This window comes from Eleginops maclovinus, chromosome 4 (assembly GCF_036324505.1).
Source record: "Eleginops maclovinus isolate JMC-PN-2008 ecotype Puerto Natales chromosome 4, JC_Emac_rtc_rv5, whole genome shotgun sequence".
Lineage (NCBI taxonomy): Eukaryota > Metazoa > Chordata > Actinopteri > Perciformes > Eleginopidae > Eleginops > Eleginops maclovinus.
Window position 1 is genome coordinate 31,811,623 of NC_086352.1, and position 22,713 is coordinate 31,834,335.

The window sequence follows — 22,713 nt, forward strand, 5'->3', positions numbered from 1 at the left end:
TGGTGGCTCTCAGATAAGCAACTGCTGCGATGGCCGTAGTAGAGGCGTCCGCGAAGACACAAAGCTCCTTGAGGAGAGTACTAGAGGGAGAGAAAGATGTGTAGGTGCGGGGTATCTGGAGCACCTGTAGGTCTTTTAATGAGTCTCTCCACCTGGTCCACTCAGCTTCCCTGTTTCCGGGGAGGGGTGAGTCCCAGTCCTCGGCTTGCTTGGTGAGGTCTCTGAGGAGCAGCCTGCCTTGTATTGTGACAGGGGCTAAGAAGCCGAGGGGGTCATACAGGCTGTTTACCGTAGACAACACTCCTCTACGGGTGAATGGTTTGTTGTCGTCCATGGCCTGGAATGTGAAAGTGTCCGAAGCAATGTTCCAGGACACTCCGAGGCTGCGTTGTAGAGGGAGGTCATCGGTGAGGAGGTTGAGATCCTTGATATCCTTGGCACGATCTTCTGGAGGGAATGCTTCTAGCACAGCAGGTCTATTGGAGGCTATTTTATGCAGCCTGAGGTTGGACTCTGCAAGCATCATTCGAGCACGTCTGAGGACACTGATGGCCTCTGCTTCGGTAGGGAAGGACTTTAGTGCGTCGTCTACGTAGAACTCTCGTTCGATGAACCTTCTTGCGTCGCTGCCGAAGTTCTTTTCTTCTTCCTTGGCTGCTCTCCTCAGGCCGTAAATGGCGACGGCGGGGGATGGGCTGTTGCCGAAGACATGGACGCACATTCTGTAATCCACAATGTCACTGTCCGGGTCGTTGTTGTGGAACCACAGGAAGCGGAGGAAGTCCCTGTGGTCTTCACGCACTATGAAGCAGTGAAACATGTGCTGAATGTCGGCAGTGATGGCAACGGGTTCCTTCCGGAATCTCATGAGCACCCCTAAGAGGGTATTGTTGAGATCAGGGCCTGTGAGGAGTACGTCGTTGAGAGAGACTCCTTTGTAAGGTGCGCTGGAGTCAAACACCACACGGATCTGTCCTGGCTTCTTTGGGTGATATACTCCAAATGATGGGAGATACCAACACTCTTGGCCTTCCTGTAAAGGTGGAGCGATCTCTGCATGCTTGTTGGTAAGCATCTTCCCGACAAACTCTAGGTAGTGGGCTTTCATCTGTGGCTGCTTGCTTAGAGTGCGGCGGAGAGAGTTGAGACGGCTTTTGGCGTACTCCCTGTTGTTGGGCAGTCGTTTTCGTGGGGACTGGAAAGGAAGAGGTGCAACCCAACTTTTGGACTTGTCTTGTCGATACTCGTCGTCCATGATCTGCAGGAACCTCAGGTCATCCATTGAAGGAGCGCGCTTGTTGTCATTGGCTGTGTGAAGGAAGACTGACTGACCCAGGTTTTCTCCATCGAGTGTCTGTGTGCTGTCTGTGGTGTCCAACGCTGAGTAGTTGTGGGCGAACGTCTCTTTCACCTGGATTTTGCTGTTGCATCGGCTGAGGAAACTGGGCCGTCCACTTTCCAGAATGGAGGTTTTGAATGTTCCGACATGGGGCGGCTTGTGCGCTCCCCTGAGGCACACGTCGCCGACAACGACCCATCCAAGGTCCAGCTTTTGGGCGAATGGGGCGTCATGTGGACCGTTTATTTGGCTTCTTACTTTGTGTACTCTCAGAATGTCTCTACCGAGCAACAGGAGTATGTGTGCATCTGGAACCAGAGGTGGGATCTCATCTGCGATCCGTCTCAGGTGTCCGTGGTGTCGAGCAGCATTGGGGGTTGGGATCTCCGAACGGTTGTTTGGGATTTGGTTGCATTCGAGGAGTGTGGGGAGAGGGAAACTGACCTTCTCGTTGGCTGACTCCACAACATAACCACGGGCCTTTCTCCCAGCTGTCTCCTTGAGTCCTGAACATGTCCTGAGTGTGTATGGCGATGGACTACACGCCACGTTGAAGATGCTGAAGAACTCCGACGTCGCCAAGGAACGGTTGCTTTGCTCGTCCAAGATAGCGTACATCCTTCTAGACTCCTCCCTTCGTCCTTCGGGGAAGACATTGACGAGGCAGATCTTGGAACATGCCCTGAGACTCATTCCATCTCCGCATACTTCCGTGCACTTGGTGGTGACTTCCTGGTTGTCCGCTTGTTCTCCCTCCTCCCCGTTCTCTGAAGCGGGGGGAGACGACTTGGACTTCCAGGGAGCTAGTCCTGGGTGGAGTGCTGAGGTGTGGCGGTTGCTGCCGCATTCCTTGCAGTCTACCTTTGTGACGCAGTCCCTAGCTAGGTGGGCTGTGGAGGAGCAGCACTGGAAACATATGTGATTGTCTTTTAGGAACTGCTTGCGCTCTTCTAGGGTCTTCTCCCTGAAGCCTCTACATTTCCTCAGTGGGTGGGCTTTGTCATGGATGGGGCAGTGGTTCCCAGGGTCGATGTTTACAGGTTTCTCTGTGGGGGACACTTGCGTCTTGTGTACTGATATGGCTGTCTTCGTATGTCTGTCTAACCTCTCTTTCTTTTCGGTTGCTGTGCGGGAAGGTGGGAGGTTGAAGCTGGGATCTGTTTTAACTCTGGCTTCCCTGCGGATGAAGTCAGCAAACACAGTAAAGGGGGGGAAAGCCACATTGTTCTTTTCCTTGTATTTGGACCCAAATGAAGCCCATTTATCCTGGAGATTGAATGGAAGCTTGTCGACGATGGGAGCCACTCCTCTGGAGGTGTCTAGGTAAGACAGGCCAGGTAAGTAGCCGTCCATCTTCGCAGCTTCGAGTTCTAGGAGCAGATCGCCCAGGTCGCGGAGCTTGAGAGGGTCTTTGTACGTCACCTTCGGAAAGTCTTCCAGTTTATCAAACAGAGCCCTTTCAATTGCCTCTGGTGAGCCATAGTACTCTTCCAGCCTCTGCCAAGCCATCATCAATCCGACCTGGGGGTGCCTGATGTTGACTGCTTTGAGCCTTCTTGCCTGTTCTGAGGACTCCTTGCCAAGCCATTTGATGAGGAGATCAAGCTCTTCTCCTGCAGACAGGCCCAGACCTGTGGTGGCGCCGTAAAAGGTGGACTTCCATCCCCAGAAATTCTCTGGTTTGTCATCGAAATTGGTTAGCCCTGAGGTCACCAACTGGCTCCGTGCGAGATACCTGGCAAGGTCGTTGGTGATGGAGGTGTCAGGGTTGCTTTGGTTGACCGTTCTGCCCTGGTTGCCATGGCGATCGTCAAGGGGTCGCTGTCGACCTCTTCCATCCATCCCTCGATCGTTCTGCCAGAGCGCCTCTGTTTTCATAGGCAGGGGTGAGTAAAGCATGGGTGTAATAGGCTGCTTTATGTCGCTCGTAACTAGTGGTAACCCCTGATAAGATGAGGCATGTGGATTGTGTGAGTTAGACTTCAGGCTGAGTTGGTCCTGTACATAGTGTTCTGTACGCTGGAGTCGTGTCTGGGGTGAGAGAGAGTTAGAACCTCTACTGCGGTGTGACTGATGGTCTGAGTCTATCAAACCTGACTCCAGTATTTCTGCTTCTACCAGTGCAGCATCCATTTCCTTTTCTGCTTGTAGAGCCTCTAGGGTGGCGTCCAGGCGGACCTTCTCTAGTTCGAGGCGGGCCTTCTCTACTTTGAGTTCTATTTCCCTCTGAGCGTAGGCAAACTTGGAGCGTCCTGCTTCTGCCTTGGCTCGGGCTTTGATGGCGGTCTGGGTTGATGAAGAACTGCGTGATGCTTTTGAGGAACGAGACCGTATTGACTTGTGGTCCTCTTCTTGGAAACGTTCTTCAGGCACTGTGGTGTATGCATAGCCCCCTTCTGCCATGATGAGGCGAGATGTGTGTGTTCACTGAGGTTAAGACGTCAGGGGAGGGTGTCGTGGAGGCTTGCTCGGGGCCTGTATGACAGTCCTTCGGTCTTTTTTCCAGCCGTTCCTTTCTTACAGCTTGATGTTATGCTGTTTTTTCACTGTACTGGTCTGGGTGGATCTGAGCAGCAATCCCACTATCCAGTTCAGCTAAACTAATTGTCAATGAATAACTCCATGAAGCAGGGTGCCGATTATGAATGTTTACTCAAATTCAAAGAGTGAAACTGAAACACAAATGTAAATATATATATCAGTTACGAAACTGGATGCACTAAAAATACAAATACACAATATAACATATTGCAATAACTAAGTGCACAAAGGTTGGAGCTTTGCTGTATCACTCCACAGACAATAAACAGATAGGGAAAACATAGCTAGTGCCGTATAAAGTGGTACAAATCGACCATCCAATAACCAAAACAATGCTGTTGATGCGTAGCTAAGGACCTAACAAGCTGCAGTACTTACAAACATTGCGATTATACAGCTAGCAAGACGAGGATGGTGGAAGATATGATTTTTAGTGTTACGGTAGCTAAGTAGACATTGGAATCACTTCCTGAATAGCCACTTCCGGTTTGACCGGAAGTACTAACAAATAAATGCGACTCGATAAAATAAAAGCCACAGCTTAAAAAAGAATAGGGTCCAGAACAATGCTGATTTTGTATTCATCAATTTAAGGTGGAAATATCTTTATTTAGGAGAAGAAAATCATGATATAGTTGAAAATGTAATATAATATATTGTTTCATGAGTCTCAATGATATCCCTGCAGTCAACACCCATGTTGACATCATTTACTTCCCCCCTTTTATTTACTTTAGTTTGTGCAAATAACCTCTGTTGGAGCCACATGTAAAGCATTTTCTGTGATTGATAAGTCACATATTTTGAGTCACTATAGGTGGTGGGCATGTCTATTGGATTTGGGTGGCGACGTTTGAAGTTATATCTGGCTGCTCTTACCTGCTCACTAGACGGATGGAGAAGGAGTGAGCTTGGGAAGGGCAATTTTTGTTGACTAATATTGTGGCTATAGTAATCCAATGAAAGTGCTGCGAGGGACTAAAGAGAAAAACACTGTCTGACGCGCAATAAAGCAGCCGTTATACCTATTTGCGTTTGACCTTTTATTTGCGAACAAATCAAGCAAACATACAATTGTTTCCAGTCCAGTTAGAGTATGATTGAATAAAACTGAGTGCGTAAGAGAATATACATGCGATAAATATGATTGTGATGCGGTCAACAAAAATGATGCTTCCCAAGCTCACTCCCAAGTGAGCAGGTAAGCTATAGCAAACAGATATAGCTTCAAACATTACCACCCAAATCCAATAGACATGCCCAGTACCTATAGTAACTTATAATATTTGACGTAACACACACAGAAAATAATTTACATGTGGCTCCAACAACCTCTTTGAACTTGCATGTGGCACCATCCTCCTCAATGATAGCCAAAATAAATGTATTCAAAATGTTCTGCACTTTCAAATATCCCATGTATTTGAGAAGCTGTAACACTTCGCTAAAAAGTTATATTGCAAGAAAAACAAAGTTGTTCCAATGAGTATACATTTCAATATCTATTGTTTTCATTGGGTAATTGTTCTGTAGATATGCTGCCAAAGCACCATTGCATTAAGAACATTTTTTTTCTTATAAGAGTATTAAGCTAGAACTGTTCATATTGGTTTTCCATGTTGAATTTGAAATGCCAAGGTCCCTTGAATAACTGAATTAGTAATGACACTATTGATGTTATGATCTAGAGTGAAAGAAGATATTCAGTGCATTTGTATGATCTGTTTATGGGTTTGGTTGTCTATGAACATTCTCATTGAGCAACCGGTGGAACTTGAATTAGATGGCAGTGATTGCAAACTAAGACAAAGCTCTCATTCTCAGTCCTAGTGAAAGGCCTTAGAAATGTAGGCGAGGTGCTGATTGTTTCTTTCAATGTTTTTTTTCAGATATCGGACCTTCGTCTCAGAGGATGCTGGCCCCAACACGCTTGTTGCCACTGTGCTGGCGAAGGACCCTGATGGAGACGGGATCACATATAAGATCACCACAGGAAATGAGGAAGGCAACTTTATCATCGACAGCCAAAAAGGTAAGACATGTTGGATTTTGCATTAATCTGTGCTTTTCTCTTGCTTTTTGGTATCCTTATGTAGGTATTAAGTTTGAATGGATTTATAGCTAGAATACATGAATGAATGATATTTATAAATAAATACAACTTAAGTTGGACAAAGCTCTCTCTGAGCAGCGCAACAGTGGAAGGCCCCATTGGATACTTTTTCTCTCTTTGCTTTCTCATTTTCTCTCTTGGCATATTGCGTGTTTTTAAAATTGGTAACAACAGGTTTACCTGTATTTAGGATTATTATCTAAACTTTTAACACCCCAAAACACCTACTTCACACATGTATGTTCCTTAAATGTACATTTTCTGCTCAGGACCATACTTTTTTCATGATGACAATAACAAGTCTTCAAAAAGACCTCTTATCAATATCAAATTATTCTTTCAAACGCAAGCCTATGTATTATTTTAAAAGAAACATTAGGACAATCAAAGAAGAAAAAAAAAACATTGAACACACTTAATTGGCATTACAGTAATTTATTTCAGTTCTACCTGCAATGGTAGATGTGGCGGGGTGGTGTGGTTAAATTTAAATTATTATTAAATAAGTGGGATGGAGGACCGACAATGCCACCTGGGGACTTGCCCCCCAGGATATAAACATAAAAAGATTAGGACACAGGTTCAGGACTGAGGGGCAGAGACGTGTTTCATAATAATTGTAAAACAAAAACAAAAAGGAAATTTATCTTTATTATATAATGGGGTTAAAATCTTTATCTAAAATGTAACATTTAAAAGTCTATACAAAAAAAGAAACTAAATCTAAAGTGAGCTGAAGCCAGTTACTGGGGTGGTAGGCTACTTCTTGTGACACTAGGGTGCAACCAAATACTCACCAGGTGCAGCCACAGCAAACCACACACAGCACACAGGTCCTCACTCGTGCTCCCCGGTGATCTTCACCACAACAAATAGTGAGGGTGACTAGCCCGCCCAATGACCGGCATTCAGCTTTACTAACGGAACAAAATAAATAACTGAAAACAAGGTTAAACAACCAAAGGGGAATCCTAGTTGGCTAAACAAAAACTAACTCCAACTAAACTGGACTAACCAAGAACAGCAACTGGTGAACCTAAAAGCAATGGTAAAAGCAATGTGGTTAAAAGTTGACTACCATGAGGCACAAACAATTGAGGTTATTTGCTCTACTCACCACAGGAAGAAAGAGTCACACAAGAGGCACACACTGCAATGAAACAGCAAGTGAGCTTAACAAAAGCTAAAAGTAACTTAGACATATTTTGAGGAGACAGCCTACCTGCACCACCGACCATGAAGGCAGAGCCAAAGGAAAGAACAATTGCAGCAGGTGCAATTTATGCTCTGCCCTAATTAGGGGAGTGCATTCCCAAGCACCCCACTACATAGACAATATGAAATCCACCCAATTTTGAGCATTCCCTTGCCTTATAAACCACTCAAAAAAGGTTGTTGCAGAGTATGGAACTTTTGCTTTTTTTGGCAAAAGACTGTATGAAAGTGAATGAGTCACATTTTACTTTCTATAATGTACAGTAGAGAAGAATAGTAAGTGACAGAATTGCTGAAGTAAAAGCATTTTAAATGACATGCCTGTTTCTGCCAGGGATCAAAACAGTCCCCCATACATGGCTTTGGTTCCAAACGTGTAAAAATAAAATCAGTAAACAAGGCACAGAAGGGGAAAATCACAAAAATGTATCCAGTTCCAATCCATACCATCTCCAACGTTTGGCAGCATATCAGTCGCTACTGTTTTTAAGCCAATAATTATTTTATCTCTTTGCTTATCTCTGTTCTGCATCCACGTTACACATAATCCATCCAAATAATCCCCTTTTTACTGTACATTGCCATGGAAATCCGGGCTGTGTGGACCCATATGCAGCACAGCAAAGCACCCAACAAAAAACACCATTTATTTAAGGTTCAATGGAAGCAGGACAAGTCCAAACAGAGCAAAAGTTTCCGACGCATGACAAACAAGGATCTGACAAAGAATAACAGGAAACCAGGACTTTAAATACTAACAGAACTAATCATGTAAGACACAACAGCGCCAAAACAGAACAAACGGTTTGGCGTTGAGCAGACAATCACATAGACTGGAGAACACAAGACAGGAAGTTAAAACAGACACAACAGATTATGAAACCTCTGTCATTTAAACAACTTCAACACCTGGTTATGATTAATATTGTAATCAATTGTTTGACTATTTTACACAACTCAAATAAGCAATTTTTCTCAATGTTATTATTCAAAAAATGCCAATCAGTTGTTTTGAAACGGAGTTTCCGCTGCTGTTGTTTCAAAACGTTTATAGTATGCAGAAGGTTTTGAAAGTTTTCCTGGCATGCTTTGTTCTAGCATTTGTAAATAAGAGGAAGAGTCTGTGTACCTTCATATCAGTTGATTTTCTTTTCTTTCCTTTAATGGTTAGACCAACTCCACACAGATGTTGTTGTTATTGTGAATAAAAAAGTGTAAACAGATTGGATAAAATAATGTTAGCACACTGAAAATATGGAAATGTTGACTTTAATTAAGTGTAACATGCCAACATATTTCACATAAGGTTAGTTAAATGCAATAATATTACGCTTAAATAAATAAAAATACGCTCAACCTAATATTTTTGCTTTCAACTAACCTAATACAGTTATGTGACATTTGTTGACATGTTACATTTGATTAAAGTCATCGTCTTAGAGTTGTTTCAGTTTAATAGAACAGGATAGGATATAACTTAAGGCTTATGGTCTTTTATTAGTGTGCCTTTCACTTTGGTAACCATGTTGCACAAACCCTGAACTATCCACAAACACTGCTCTTTTTCCCAGTTATTTTCACCCTGTGTTGATGTCTGTTCTCCCTGCTTTATTTACGTACACTGCATAAATGTAGAAGCGCCACAGTTTGCCAAGCATGCCTCAGAGTGTCTTGAAAATACGCTTCACATAGTGTGTATAGTTTTATGGCCTTCAGCGTATCCACTATTGTGTGGATGACGATTCCTCGCCTTTTTTTTTTTTCTGCAAGAAGCTTTGTCAAGGATATTTAAATCCTGACAGCTCATGTCACGGAGACGAATAATCAGCCAAAGTGCGAGGAGCATTTCTTTGTAACGGGATATCATCTGAGCTTTATTTTCATACGTCTCAACTTCCTCTGAGGCAGGAGCAGCAGTGCCAGAAGAGAAATAAGAAACTGCATTAATGTTGGTGTGTGTATGTGTGTGGTTAATTGGGATGGGTGGCAATTTCATAGAGGTTCGACCCCTTTGTAAATTACAACCCCCTCTGAATCTGCATATCATATTATAGGGTAATACGATGACTTTTACAAATTCAATTACTCAAATCTTCAAGGGACAATTTCTGTTCACCGGCAATGACTTTCTCTGCCAGGAAAGTGCATGTGTACTGATAGTGGCGGTCATTTTATCAAACAGGAGAGAGCGTTGGAGCTTATAACAGGATTCTACCGTCTATCTGATTTTTATTTAAGTTTGTTTTATTTGAGCGAGTAGCTTTGTATTAAAGTTCATTGTAAAAGCAAAGTTAAATGTCTGTCTGGATAAGGACATTTTCTGATTTGCCTGCTCAATTACTCAATTCCTTGTTGGCACTAAGTATACATTGAAAAATTGAGCCATGTATTTATAGGATCGCTATTTTAGAGTTTTTCGGAAGAATAAAACATCCCATGCAACTAACGATTATTTTCACTGTGGATTAATCTATTAATTGTTGTTTCTTTCCAATTAGGTGTATTTCTTAGCTAAACTATTAATCAACTACTGTCCCCATGACCTATTTTAGTTTAAAATCAATATCCTGCTGTGGTGGATGTAATGAGGAGTTATGCAGCGGAGACTGGCTTTAGAATTATATATTTATTTTCCAGCTTTTTTTTTGTCAGATATACTTATCTCCAATATATTTTCGTCATGAATGAGCTTGACTTAAAATGAAACAACATTTAATGTGCAGTCATTTCAAAAAGAGAAGGAAAATAACCAAGTCTTTAGATTTTCGAAGTCTAAAATCAGCTAATAGGTTTGCAATGTTTATGATTCTTAATTTAACATATATTGGTTTGAAATTGCAGGCTGGGCAAAACAAGTAGTTATAAAACACAATCTTGGGCTCTGGGAAATGAAATTGCACTTTTCTTTCCTCTGCTTTCTGACGTTATAGACCAAGTGACAGCATAAGTGAATCACACAGGACTAATCAGAGACAAGATACAGCTGGGGAGTGTTTGCAAAAAACACAAGGGCAGCAGGTGAACAGGATCAGACAATCACACAGGCAGGAAAACACAAAGACAGGAAGTAAAACAAGACAAGACACAAGGAGAAAACTAAATCTAAGATCTTTACAATGCTGAATTTCAAATACAATATGTGTTTGTGAACTGAGAAGTTTAAAGAGTGATAAAGTTCTCATAGGGTGGACTTTGCGGAGGATGGGTTGGTCCAAAGACTAAAATGTTCACTGAGAGACAGCTGTTTGTATCCTGTGTGACACCAGATACAAACAGCTGTCTCTATTGATTTATTCTTCATGTAACTTCCATACCTATAGCGAGTAACCCTAACCCTAATATCACTTCCATGGTTGATGCAAACCAAAACAAAATGTATTCTTAAACCTGCCCAAGTAGTTTCCTGTGAAGATATTAATGCATTTGAAAAATGTCTGTTTGTAACAAGTGACACATGTTGTTGGATATTTGTCAAGGAATAACATTTGTACGATATCATGCAAACTATTTTATGAGGATAAACTAGAGAGGACATATCATGCTCTGCCCAAGCCCAATCTGCTCTGATTGGTTATCTGGTCGGCTCTGTTGTGACCAGATAACCGCTTACAGAAATGTGTCAGAAATGTCCCACCTCTTAACATATGTATTGGAGCAAGTGTTACATAGTGATGTCACTATCTTACGGAAGTAAGAAACTCCCTCTGGAGGGAACACAGGGATTCAAGCTTTTGCAGACCATTTACGTGCACAAAAACATATATAAGACACTACAGGGAAGGAACAACCCAAAAAGCATAATAGGGCCTCTTCAATAGTAGGTAAAACAGTCAGTACTCATGTTGCACAGATGAGGAAGAGAAGGAAATCATCTTTCTGCAACACAGTTCTGAGCTGCCTTAAATGTGCTAATGTTTGTCTTTATTGTGCATACCTTTATTCGTGATGAATTTTTCAGTAAAGCAGCTACCCAGTCATATTCACACATGCAGACCCACATAGGGAAAGAGAGCCTAATACCGATGCATACAGAGCCACCACACAATTTGTCCACCCCACAGTGTGTGGCACCATAACGCTTGTAATATGATCTTTCAAAGAGCCCAATATTTGGTCATTAAAACTATGTTATGAGTCTTATAATGGAAAGCGAGCGTGGTGGATTCCGCCCACCTTCTCCTGCCCACCTCATTCTCCCTCTGCCGCTGATGAAAATCGTTTATTGCCTCCTCTCTTGCTCTCGTTCCCCCCTCTCCCCTCCCAAGTCATTCTTAATGTCCAACAATCATTCAGGCGATTGTTTTCCTCCCTTCCGGCAGCAGAAGCCTCCCTCTCCATGTTAATTTGCCTGTAACTCAGCCCAGAATACAGTGTTTCCCGAGATTTAAGGTGGCCATTAGGATCCGAGCAGTCCGGTCAATATGATGATCACGCTGTTCCTATTAAAACCCATAAATACAGAGACATCCTCCTCAGAGGGGAGGAAGTATTTACTGACAGCTGAGGGGATACGCTGGCGCCAATAAACGGTGCTTCCATCATTTCCTTTTTTCCCCAGCTAAGTTTAATGGTACTGCAGAAAAGTGTGTTCCGTTGCAGTAGGTGAGTTTTGTTTTCCCGGTGATGGGGTTGCATTAGTCGTACTGTCGGCCTTGTTTTATTTCTATTATCCAGTCTTTCCTCCTGAACTACTCCTCTGAATGTACTTTGTTGGGGCTGATATGCTGACCTGTGCATGATCCCGCTTTGAGTAACAAATCCACATTGTGTTGCCCTCATTCTTCTCTGTGGTTCCCTCTGGCAAACATATTGTAATTTCCCTCCATCACCCTCTCTTCTTTTAAAGCTCATTCAGTTTTTTCGTCCCTCTTTTCTTCCATCCCAGTCTCCTGCTGGCATGACGTTGACTGGAGGAAGCACTTCCTCCATCCCTCTCCCTCTGCACCCCCCACCACGCTTTGTCCCCAGTCTTCTGTGTTGTCTCTCACCCATCCCTTGCTCCATCTCACATTCTACCTCTCTTCCCTCTTCTCCTCCCTCCTGGCTGCCTTCATGTGAAGTGACGGCTGCGCACTGATCCCCGAGGAAACATCTTCTCCATCTCTGATGAGCGATGATATGTGCTGGCCCTGTTGGCAGCGACACACACACACACACACACACACACACACACACACACACACACACACACACACACACACACACACACACACACACACACAAACACACACACACACACTCACACACACAGTCACACACACACACACACACACACACACACACACACACACACACACACACACACACACACACACACACACACACACACACACACTGAAGAAGAATGCACACACTCTTACACTCTATGCATGAAAACACTACACTTTTGAATTCCTTTATTGTCATTTATCATTTATAATGAAATTAAAAAAGCAATCATTTAAGTATATATACTGTATGTACAGTATCTATACATTTAAGAAAAATCCAGTGTTTCCAAAGTTGATCACTTAATTAATAATTAAATAAACAAATAGAGGAATAAATATGTGTTGATGACAAGTTGTAGGGCAGTTGCAGTGTGTCTGTAACCGTATGCACACTAACAAAACAAAAAACTGAAAAATTAACCTGCATGCATAGGCAGAATATCATAATGAACATAGTATTTATGTTTGTATCTGTATCACACACACACACACACACACACACACACACACACACACACACACACACACACACACACACACACACAGAGCCATGACCCCGTACCACAGGGACACATATCTCATAGATTAGAAGAGACGCTCGCTCTACGCTTTGTTCTTGGAATGTCCTAAAACCTTTTCCATGTCCCATTTTCAACCACTTACGCAGCATGTGTTGCTCTCATCTCAGGCTTTTAGGCCCTATTAGATGTTCATGCCAACCAGAGGCAGAGTAAAGCAGGGATCGGACCGTGGGGCGCCTCCGGTGCTCCCTGTGTACGTAACACAGTGAGCCGGCAGTGCCCTCGCCCTGTGTCTGCCTGCTGCCTTTACTGAACTGGTCACATTTATCTGGCCTTTTGTCTCAATTCATTAAGCATGAGTGCACTCTGCAGCGCTGTTGGAGCAGCGTGGGTGGAGAGAGGGAAAGGGTGGGAGAGTGCTTACACACTTAATGCATCTTTGGTATTGATATACAGGCTTTTTAAAATTCTAATTCACAATGCTAGTGGACCACCAATCCAATATTACAGATTTTAGAAAAGTAAAACTATGACTAGCTTCTATTTCAGTCCATCCACTCTGCTGTTACTCTTACCATAAGTATGGTGTCTTTTAATGTAAAGGTCTGTCACACAATTATTATGACTTTTGTGGACCCTTCAGGATGTAATTGCTGTCCCTTAACTGGCTAATGATCAAGTTTCTGCAAAACTACTTAAACTAAGGTTCAGGTTCTATATTTGTACTCGTAAGTAGATTTGGTTTGCAGTTAAAAGACAAGGTATCCACCGGACACACTTTTCAAACAACACAGACAACAGACCAAACTTTTACCAAAGGATCCAAAACATTAAAACAATCAAATAATAATAAATAAACAAATAAATGCTGCTACAACTAGTTTTTTGGAGCAATGGCTGCTGGAATAAAGCTGTTTTTATACTGCTTTGTCCTACAACTTTGGTCCTCTAGGCAAGGCAAGGCAAGTTTATTTATACAGCACATTTCAACACAAGGCAATTCAAAGTGCTTTACAAAAATCAAAGACTAACTCTAACTTCCAGTCCGACGGAATAAGCTGAAATTCAGTGTGCAGAGGGTGGGAGTGATCATTTAACATGGAGCTGGATCTCTGCTGTAACTGTCTGATGTACAAGGACTCTTTCTTGAGCTGTGACTCACACATCAGTCTGCTAGGCCATTTTATAATGTGACTGTGAAGGTTTCTGCTCTGTAAAGATAGGTTACCAAACCATTGTGGGTATGTCTTCATGCTGACATTAGCATTAAACTCAAAGTACTTTGTGCCTTAGCAGTGCGTCACATAGCCATAACAAGGCTCACTTAGTTTTGCAATTTTGGCAGATCTACCCTTTAGTTTACACATTTCAAGCAGTGGTATACCATCCTTGACACAATTATGTTTATATTATACTTAGCACCTATGATATATATTATACAGTGTCTATAACAATATCTCAGGAAGATACAAATTATGTTCTTTGCATTAATGAAAGGATCTGCATTTAAATAGATCTTTTATTTATCTCTTGTGACCACTCCAGCCTTTTCTCTTGCAAACAATTGGTCTAATTTTAGTCCCATTGTACCTCTATTTCTTTTTTATCACAATCTCTTGTAAGCCCACTCTACAATGCAAACCCTATATCAGCCCCAGTTACGCATTACACAATAGCCTATTTGGGTTTGGATAATGAGAAATTGGGAGCAGACAACGCAGCCATTTGTATGAGCAAATTCCTTTTTTATTGGAGTGAAGGTGACCAGGTGAGCGATTTGGTTTGAATACATCTATCTGCTGAAATGGCCCTACCTCGACTGAAATTCAGCAACACTAGCATGGAACGTGTTACACAAGCATGGTCTACATGAGAGGAGATACAGTGGATTGCATACGCAGACTTAGTACTTTGAAAGGATGGTTACAGAAAAAGTAGAGGTTGGCAACGTCTTTATAACTCTGCAGCTTATTTCAAGTAGCCATGAGGTTTACATGGGAGACTTCTTGGATGCACTAACAATAGAGTTCCCTTCATAATCATAAAGCCATTTCAAATGTTATGCCATACAAATGTGCTTTGTTAGGTTTTGGATTTTTAGTTTTGCAATATGTTTTAATTTGTCAGTGCACAAAACAGCTTGTACATCCAGGAAACCTGATGCCTTCAGAGAATGTTGCTTATGTTTTATCCTTTTTTTAATGGTGTTGTTAGCATGTTACAATATTGGTTGATTTATTTTGTGCGTCACAGGTGCATGGTCTCAGTTATGGGACAGCAAATAGTTAGAGAGGCCCTATAATGCTTTCTGGGGTTTAACCCTTTCTTGTAGTGTGTTCTATAAGTTCTTGTGCATGTAAATGGTCTGCAAAGAGTTCAATCCCAAAGTTCCCTTCAGAGGGAGTTTCTCTCCCACACACTCCCCACTTGCCTGAAACTCCATTGTTTATATCTGGAACATAATGAAACCACTATATAACAGTCGCGCTTCTATTGGCAAGAGCACCAACACATTTTACGTGATAGGCTAGGGGCGAATATCTCCAAGCGGTTGACCATTTACAGTGGAGCCGGCCAACTAACTAATCAGAGCAGACTGGGATCTGGTTAGAGCCCATTAAAAGTGAAAAGCTTTTTGAACAATAAAGCATGTAAACATGTCACAATAGAGGCACACATTTGAAATATGAACCGGACAATTAGCATCATATGTCCTTTTTAAATATGCATGGCCAATCATTTTCTTTGTGAACATTATAGGTACAAAAATTGTAAGATTACATGCTTGTGTGGCTGATCCAAAGTATGTCAAAGATTCTTGCACGTGGCATTTGGAATCATTTCAGGTGTTTCTTTAAAATAAAAACTTTCATAATTCTGAGCCAAGGTTTGCAGAATGTTGTGAAAATCAGGTTAACTTTGCAATAATAACTACATAAATTAGCAAATTCAATTAAACAACTCTGATTGATTGTGGTTAAAACCACATAATCTGTAATCCCATGTGTTGTAGCTATGGAAGAACAGGAAGGACAAAGCTGTGAGAAATTATAATAATCTTCATACAAGCAAAATATCCGCTCCCTTTTTAATGCATACAGAATGCTGGCTGGCTGTAGTCTGGCTTTGAAAAATCAGAAATCAATGCTGGACTTTATTGTACTCGACATAAAACTCTGCAGCAGCGTTTGCTGAATATAAGTGAGGTGTGCACTTCACTGTGTAGGTGTGTGTGTGGAGCATATTTATGCATTTAAATGTGTCTGACTCTATGTATGTCTTTCTTGCGGCAAAGCTTCCCCGCCTTACACTTCTAGATCTGTAAATTGGAATTGTCTCTTTCACCTCTCTTTCCCTGTCTATTTTTATCTCTTTCTCATGCACATACACACACATACCCTTAACCGTGGACAGCAGTGCCAGGGAACCAGCCATTGTGACAAACACCTCGAGGCAGACACCCCCTCCATGGCAATCCTCCATCTCTTGTGCAACAACACTTGCACACTCAAACAGAAGGGACTTACTGTACATGTGCAGCTCAAAAGCGATGAGCTTTTGTAGCATTCACTTAAACAGCAGTCCTCTTCTCCCTTTTATCCTTTTCACATCACTTAGAAAGACTTGTCTACAAATTAATCAAATGCATGTTTAATGACATACTGGCTCTATGAATACAAATACAATCATTCATATTCTGGCTTAGTATATCATCAGTTCCTTTGTCTGGTGAACAGAGATATAATGGGTTCACATACATATCTGAGTGCACATACGATTCCAATTCCAGGGTGTCTTGTGAAAACCAAGTGAACACATGACAGCCGGAGCACCTGTTCCCGCCTCTGAAGATAAGGAAGATGTAATATGTCCGCACTTTTAGCCCACACACACACTCGCACATACAAAGTAAACAGTGCAACAGAGAGTGAGATGAATACAGAGTGGAGGAGAGTCATTCAAAGCGGAGAGTGGGATGCAGATGAGACGCCTACACCAGACTGAAAGAGAGTCAGTAAGAGAGAAAAAGAGATGGATGGATGAAATGGAATGCCAGAATGATGGTGCTAAAAGGGAATGCAGATCAATTTAGCTATTCATATGTTGTGCGACCATCATTAATTAAATCTCTTAGAGTTTAAAACGTATGTAAGAAAAGTCTGTGTCCATCAGAAACTTTCATTTGTTCTCTGTCTCTAATGGCTACACTTGTTTTACTCTAATATACTATATAAACCACTGTGCCTTTGCAACACCTGACACTGTGTGTTTTATAATGTGTGTTATCTTCAACCTTGCTCTTTTTTACTCTGGTGACATGTTGGTTGGTTGGTTGGTTGCTTGGTTGCTTGGTTCATTGTATGGGTTGTATAAATTCACTAAGATTGGAAGCGTTATTTAAAAAATGTAATCTGTTACAATTGCTAGTTACCTGTGAAAGAATGTATTAAGTTACCTAGTCTTAGTATTGCAATATACATGTAATGTAACCTGATCCCTCAATATCAAATTCAATGCCAATAAATACAAGGGAAAGGAAATACCAATACTTCAGTGTATTATTTAATCCAAAAGAGCAACTAAAAATAAATGTAAGGAACTTTTAAGTGAAGTTAAACAAATAAAGCATAATAATAATAATAATAATAATAATAATAATAATAATAATAATAATAATAATAATAATAATAATAATAATAATAATAATAATAATAATAATGACATGCCCTAGAATGGATCCCTGGGGGACCCCATATATAATGGCTTTACTTTGAGATTTCGGACCATTTACATATTGTTCATTTAATACACAACAACCTTCTTTACAAAGTGATCAGCGTTCCTCTGACACCATAATATAAAGGTTTGCTTATTAGAAAGTCATTATTGTTCAATATTTTTTTTTATAAACAATTGTATCTTCTAACTAATACATGAATACACAACCCTAGTGATTAATGGATCAGCTGGTTGCAGTAAGATGTAGGGAATATGTTTTTAATAGGCCGATTTATTAAGTGAATGGGTACCTGGATAGTAAGCAGGTTGATATATGTAGCACATTTACAGAGGCCCGAGACTGGTCTGTTGCCTGGATGAAGAGTTCTTACCAGCATTTGTGGAGAACTTTTCATATCTTATGCAAATATGTATTCAAGAAAGTGAGCAAATATCTTGATTTACGTCATCACTTTATTTCTTAAAGTCCAAATCAATAACAGACACCAATTTGTTTCCAAAGTGTTTTCATGCGTTCAGTAATTTATATATAGATAAAAAGCAGAAAAGATGCATCTTACCATGGTTATGATAATGAGCTTTAACAATGAAGAAGAAAAACGTAATTATAATCAAAACTCTGTTACCATAGAGGTGGTACAATTCTGTACGAATCTGGTTTTGCTTTTCAGATGATTTCGACCCTTTGTGGCAAAGCATCAACATAATACATGTTTTAATTAGACCGGTGTCTTACCTGAATAGTCTTATGAGCTTTAAAATTAAGTGAATACATTCTTCACTCTCTCTTAGGTTATCTTAAAGTTTCTGATTAAACCAGTATGTGAGGACTTTGAGGACCACTTTTCAGTCTAATTATGATTGAGAATACTTCAGTTCAGTTTCAGGTCTTTTCTAACTCACCGGCTTTGCTCACCTTCCCCTCCATTTAACAACCCTTATCTGCCTTCAAGCTTTCCAATTTAGCAAAGACACTTAATTGTACTTTACTTTTTTTAGGGTCCCCATTAGTACTGCAGTAACAGGTATTCTTCCTTAGTTTCACATAAAATACATCATCAGGCAGTGACACATTAACGACATTTCAGAAATTGGGGATATAAAACATCCATGGTTTTGTATCTCTCTCTCATTTCTTGCAAAATCAGTTGGTTTTGTGCTCTTTTTTTTGTTGAAATTGTACAAAATAATTGGCCTAGCCTGAGTGAAGTTAAAGCTAAAATTACTACTGTAAAGCCTGAATCATTGTTTTTAACCAACCGTTTAGCAAGGTCTGTAGTTTAAAAATGACAGTAGATCTAGAAGGATTGCACTGACAAATATCTATGATGATCAAATTCCAGACTGGATTGGGTCTGAACCTTTTGAACGTCAAATCACGTATAAAAGTCTGACAGAGATATCATCTCTGCTCTATTGATATCACCCACTGAGACAGATCAAAAACAGTGTCTGTAAATGGAATATTTAAATATATAGATATTCTTGCCTTGTTCACCTCTTATTAGATAGATTGACAGTAAATATATGAGGATAGGAAACATATCTAGGCTGCATGAACACATTACTACAATACAATCACTCTAAAGATGTACTTCTCCAAAGAAACATGCATACACAGAAACTGAAAATAATGTTGGGTTTGGTGCACTGCTGAAGGACACTTTGATATTTGAACCAGTGGAGCAAGGGATTGAACCACCAACCCTAATGGTCAACTTCATTCTCCCCGCTGGGCTACAGCTGCCTCTGGTGTTCCAAAAACGTTAGTTTAGCTTCAGAGTTTAATCTACACAACCTGGTATATGTGATTTCAAAAAGGCCCTCTGATCATCCTGTTGGTGTTTCATTTGCTTTTTCATCCATATTATCCCACTTATTGCATGGCTAATTACATATATATATATATATATATATATATATATATATATGTTTTATAAACTTGATTTCAATAATCTAAAAATAAACGTTTGGTTTTGGTAAGAAAAATTGTCCGTTTTACAGCATAGCAATGTTTGGAACTGTGGTGACAGCAATGTACCTTACAATTATGGCAGCACTGATCGAGGTGTTCTGTAACTGTTTAAGTCTGTTCTCATATTCTTTTTCATTAACCAGTGTTTAAACACTGCCAGACCACATACTGTGTTCCCTTAAGTCTTTACTTCAAGTCTGTCTTCTTCCGCTGGTCTTTTAAACTTGTTCCTTCTCTTGTGCTCTTTTCTTCTACACATTTTTTTATCTCTACTGGGGACAGTTAAGCCAACGTTTTTGCGGCCAAAGCTGATGTTAAACTGTCCAGACTATGGAGTGACATGACTGCACATAGTCCATCAATCAGACCGTACTCAGCAGCCTGCTATCCGAACAGCAATCTGCTCTTTTTCGACTGTCCAAATTGACCAATCACAATCAAGTATTCCATTAAGCCATGTAATAAACTATAAATATATAAAAACAGTAGGCCACAAAATGGAAACCCTGTTGGCCAAGAAATAGTCAATCTATGTGTTTAGCTTCATCACCATAGCAAATAATACATCCGACTGGATGTCATATTATTGGATATCTAAACACACGGTGAGCCCAGAGTGTAAGGTATTATTGCGACTTTAAATGCTAATGCAAATGAGTCACCATTAATCCCTTAAATCCCATCAGTAAATCCCCAAGTATACACTAATGTTCTATCAATAACAGCTGACTAAGCGAGTGTTCTCCTTTTGGTTTACTGCAGGTTTGATCCGCCTTCGCTCCAGCCCGCCCCCCCACCTCCAGGGTGTTGAATATATCCTCAATGTCACGGCAACCGATGACAACTCCTCAGGCGGACCTCAGGCCTTGTCGTCCACAGCCCAGGTTATAGTGGGAGTGGACGATGTGAATAACAACAAGCCGGTGTTTGAGAAGGTAAGACAGGAAACTGGCTTCATTACATCTTTTTTCGTCATGCCCATCAGTCTGCTGTGCTGGTTGCCATGGTATTCATTGCTCTTCTTTCAGTTTCCCTTGATTGAATTGACTTTGCACTGTATCCTTTTATTTCATGGTTCTTCCTATCTATACCCATTTACCTCCATCATTCCTCTGACTCCTCTTTGTCTGTCAACGTCCTCTATTCATTAGCCTCCTCTCTGGAGGAGCGATTAACCGACTTGACCCACGTCTCTCCTGTCTCATCTCCCACCCACATCATATTGGTCTTTTAATTAAAGCTTTAAGGGATGTGTGAGAAATCCCGACCGACCCATTCTGGAAGCACTACGTATCTACCTTTTCTTCTAGCCATGTCTCAATTCTAAATGAGGTGACTTTTCAAACCCCCCTGAGGTATCGCAAGCCAACATTACTAGCTCCGGCTTGACAAGTAAATCCTGCGCACTCTCTCCTGGGGGTTAGCGAGCGCCAAGTGTTTCCCTCCCAGCTTCATCTCGAAGTGGGAAGAGAACTGAGGGACGGGCGACAAAATGAGAGCCAAGAGGAAAAGGGAAGAGACGGAATCCTGGTCCGCACTGTTCCGCATGTGCTTTGTATGCTCAATTGTGCCTCCCAGGAATCTCCTGCTGGCATCATATTTCAAATCTGAGATTCATTCTTTTTCTTCTCTGGGTTAGATGCTGATTGAAACGGACAAACAAACCACTGACTGACCATCCCCATTAACTAGGTCTTTTAAAGAGAGAATACAAACACAACAGATAACTAGAGACACAAAAATACATCAACAAATGAAGAACAACAGATGAAAGATCACTGGAAAACACAGTGTTGTTTTTCATAGACGGAGAACGAAACTGAGAGTAAAAGGCAGTTCTGGAACAGGAAAGTAAAAATTGGCCGTGTGTTGGTTTCCTAGTTAAGACATCCAACTGAAGTTGGTGATTCCTCTGTGGTTGGCAGCCAGTAGCAGGACACTGAAGCAGAAAGGCCCTTTTATCTGGTTTTGATGCCAAATGTTATAGCGTACTGTAGCAGGTCTGGAATCAGTGAACCAAGACAGAAAGAGCAAGATACACAAAGAAAAGAGGTGGAAATACAGAGAGACATGATTACTCGGATATAGGGACAGTAGGGTAGCAGACATAGAATATGTCACTACAGGCAAGACCACACTTGTGGCACTGTCCATCCATCCATCCATCCATCCATCCATCCATCCATCCATCCATCCATCCATCCATCCATCCATCCATCCATCCATCCATCCATCCATCCATCCATCCATCCATCCATCCATCCATCCATCCATCCATCCATCCATCCATCCATCCATCCATCCATCCATCCATCCATCCATCCACCCACCCATCCATCCATCCATCCACCATCCATCCATCCATCCATCCATCCATCCATCCATCCATCCATCCATCCATCCATCCATCCATCCATCCATCCATCCATCCATCCATCCATCCATCCATCCATCCATCCATGAAATGTTGCTGCGAGGGAGGGTCGTCTTCTTTCACTCAGAAGGTTGTGGCTTCGATCCCTGCTCGTGCAGTCAAAAAGTCAATGTATCCTTGGGCAAGATACTGAACCCTGAGTTGCTCCCGATGGCCACGAGTGTGTGAATGTGTACGAATGTTAGCTTCCCTAGAGCAAGTGGTACTGCTCTGCATGAATGAGGTGTTAATGGGTGAATGACTCCATGTATTTAAAGTGCTTTGAGGGGTCGAGAAGACCTGAAAAAGCACTATTCTTCTTCTTAAGAAAGCATTATACAATACATATACTCTTTTTCAATAAGAGTAGCAGATTATTGCCAAGGATGCTCTGATCAGGTGACCATGTGCAGTAATATCAATGCGCAGAAAGAAGTCTGTTCAATTGCATTTCTGTGGTGGCAAAAAAACAGCGCAAGAGAGAAGGAGAGGTAAAAAGGGAGCTGGGTGACAGTAGAGTATAGTTAGCACCAATGGGAACACTTAAGTCTTCATGGTGGGGTCTGTATCGCTCTGTCGGGCTTTCCTTTTGCTATAATGACCATTTTACTGCTTGTTATCCTTTGCTTATTATGCAGAAGGTTGT

At 41.4% G+C, this 22,713-nt stretch overlaps 1 protein-coding gene across 1 annotated transcript in view; it reads left to right on the top strand.

Annotated features, from left to right (window-relative positions):
- si:ch211-186j3.6 (neural-cadherin) overlaps positions 1 to 22,713 on the top strand; it is a 357,101-nt gene that overhangs the window by 149,792 nt on the left and 184,596 nt on the right. The window contains 2 exon segments of the mRNA XM_063881691.1: positions 5,770 to 5,912; positions 20,417 to 20,589. Coding sequence (XP_063737761.1) covers positions 5,770 to 5,912; positions 20,417 to 20,589 — 316 coding nt within the window.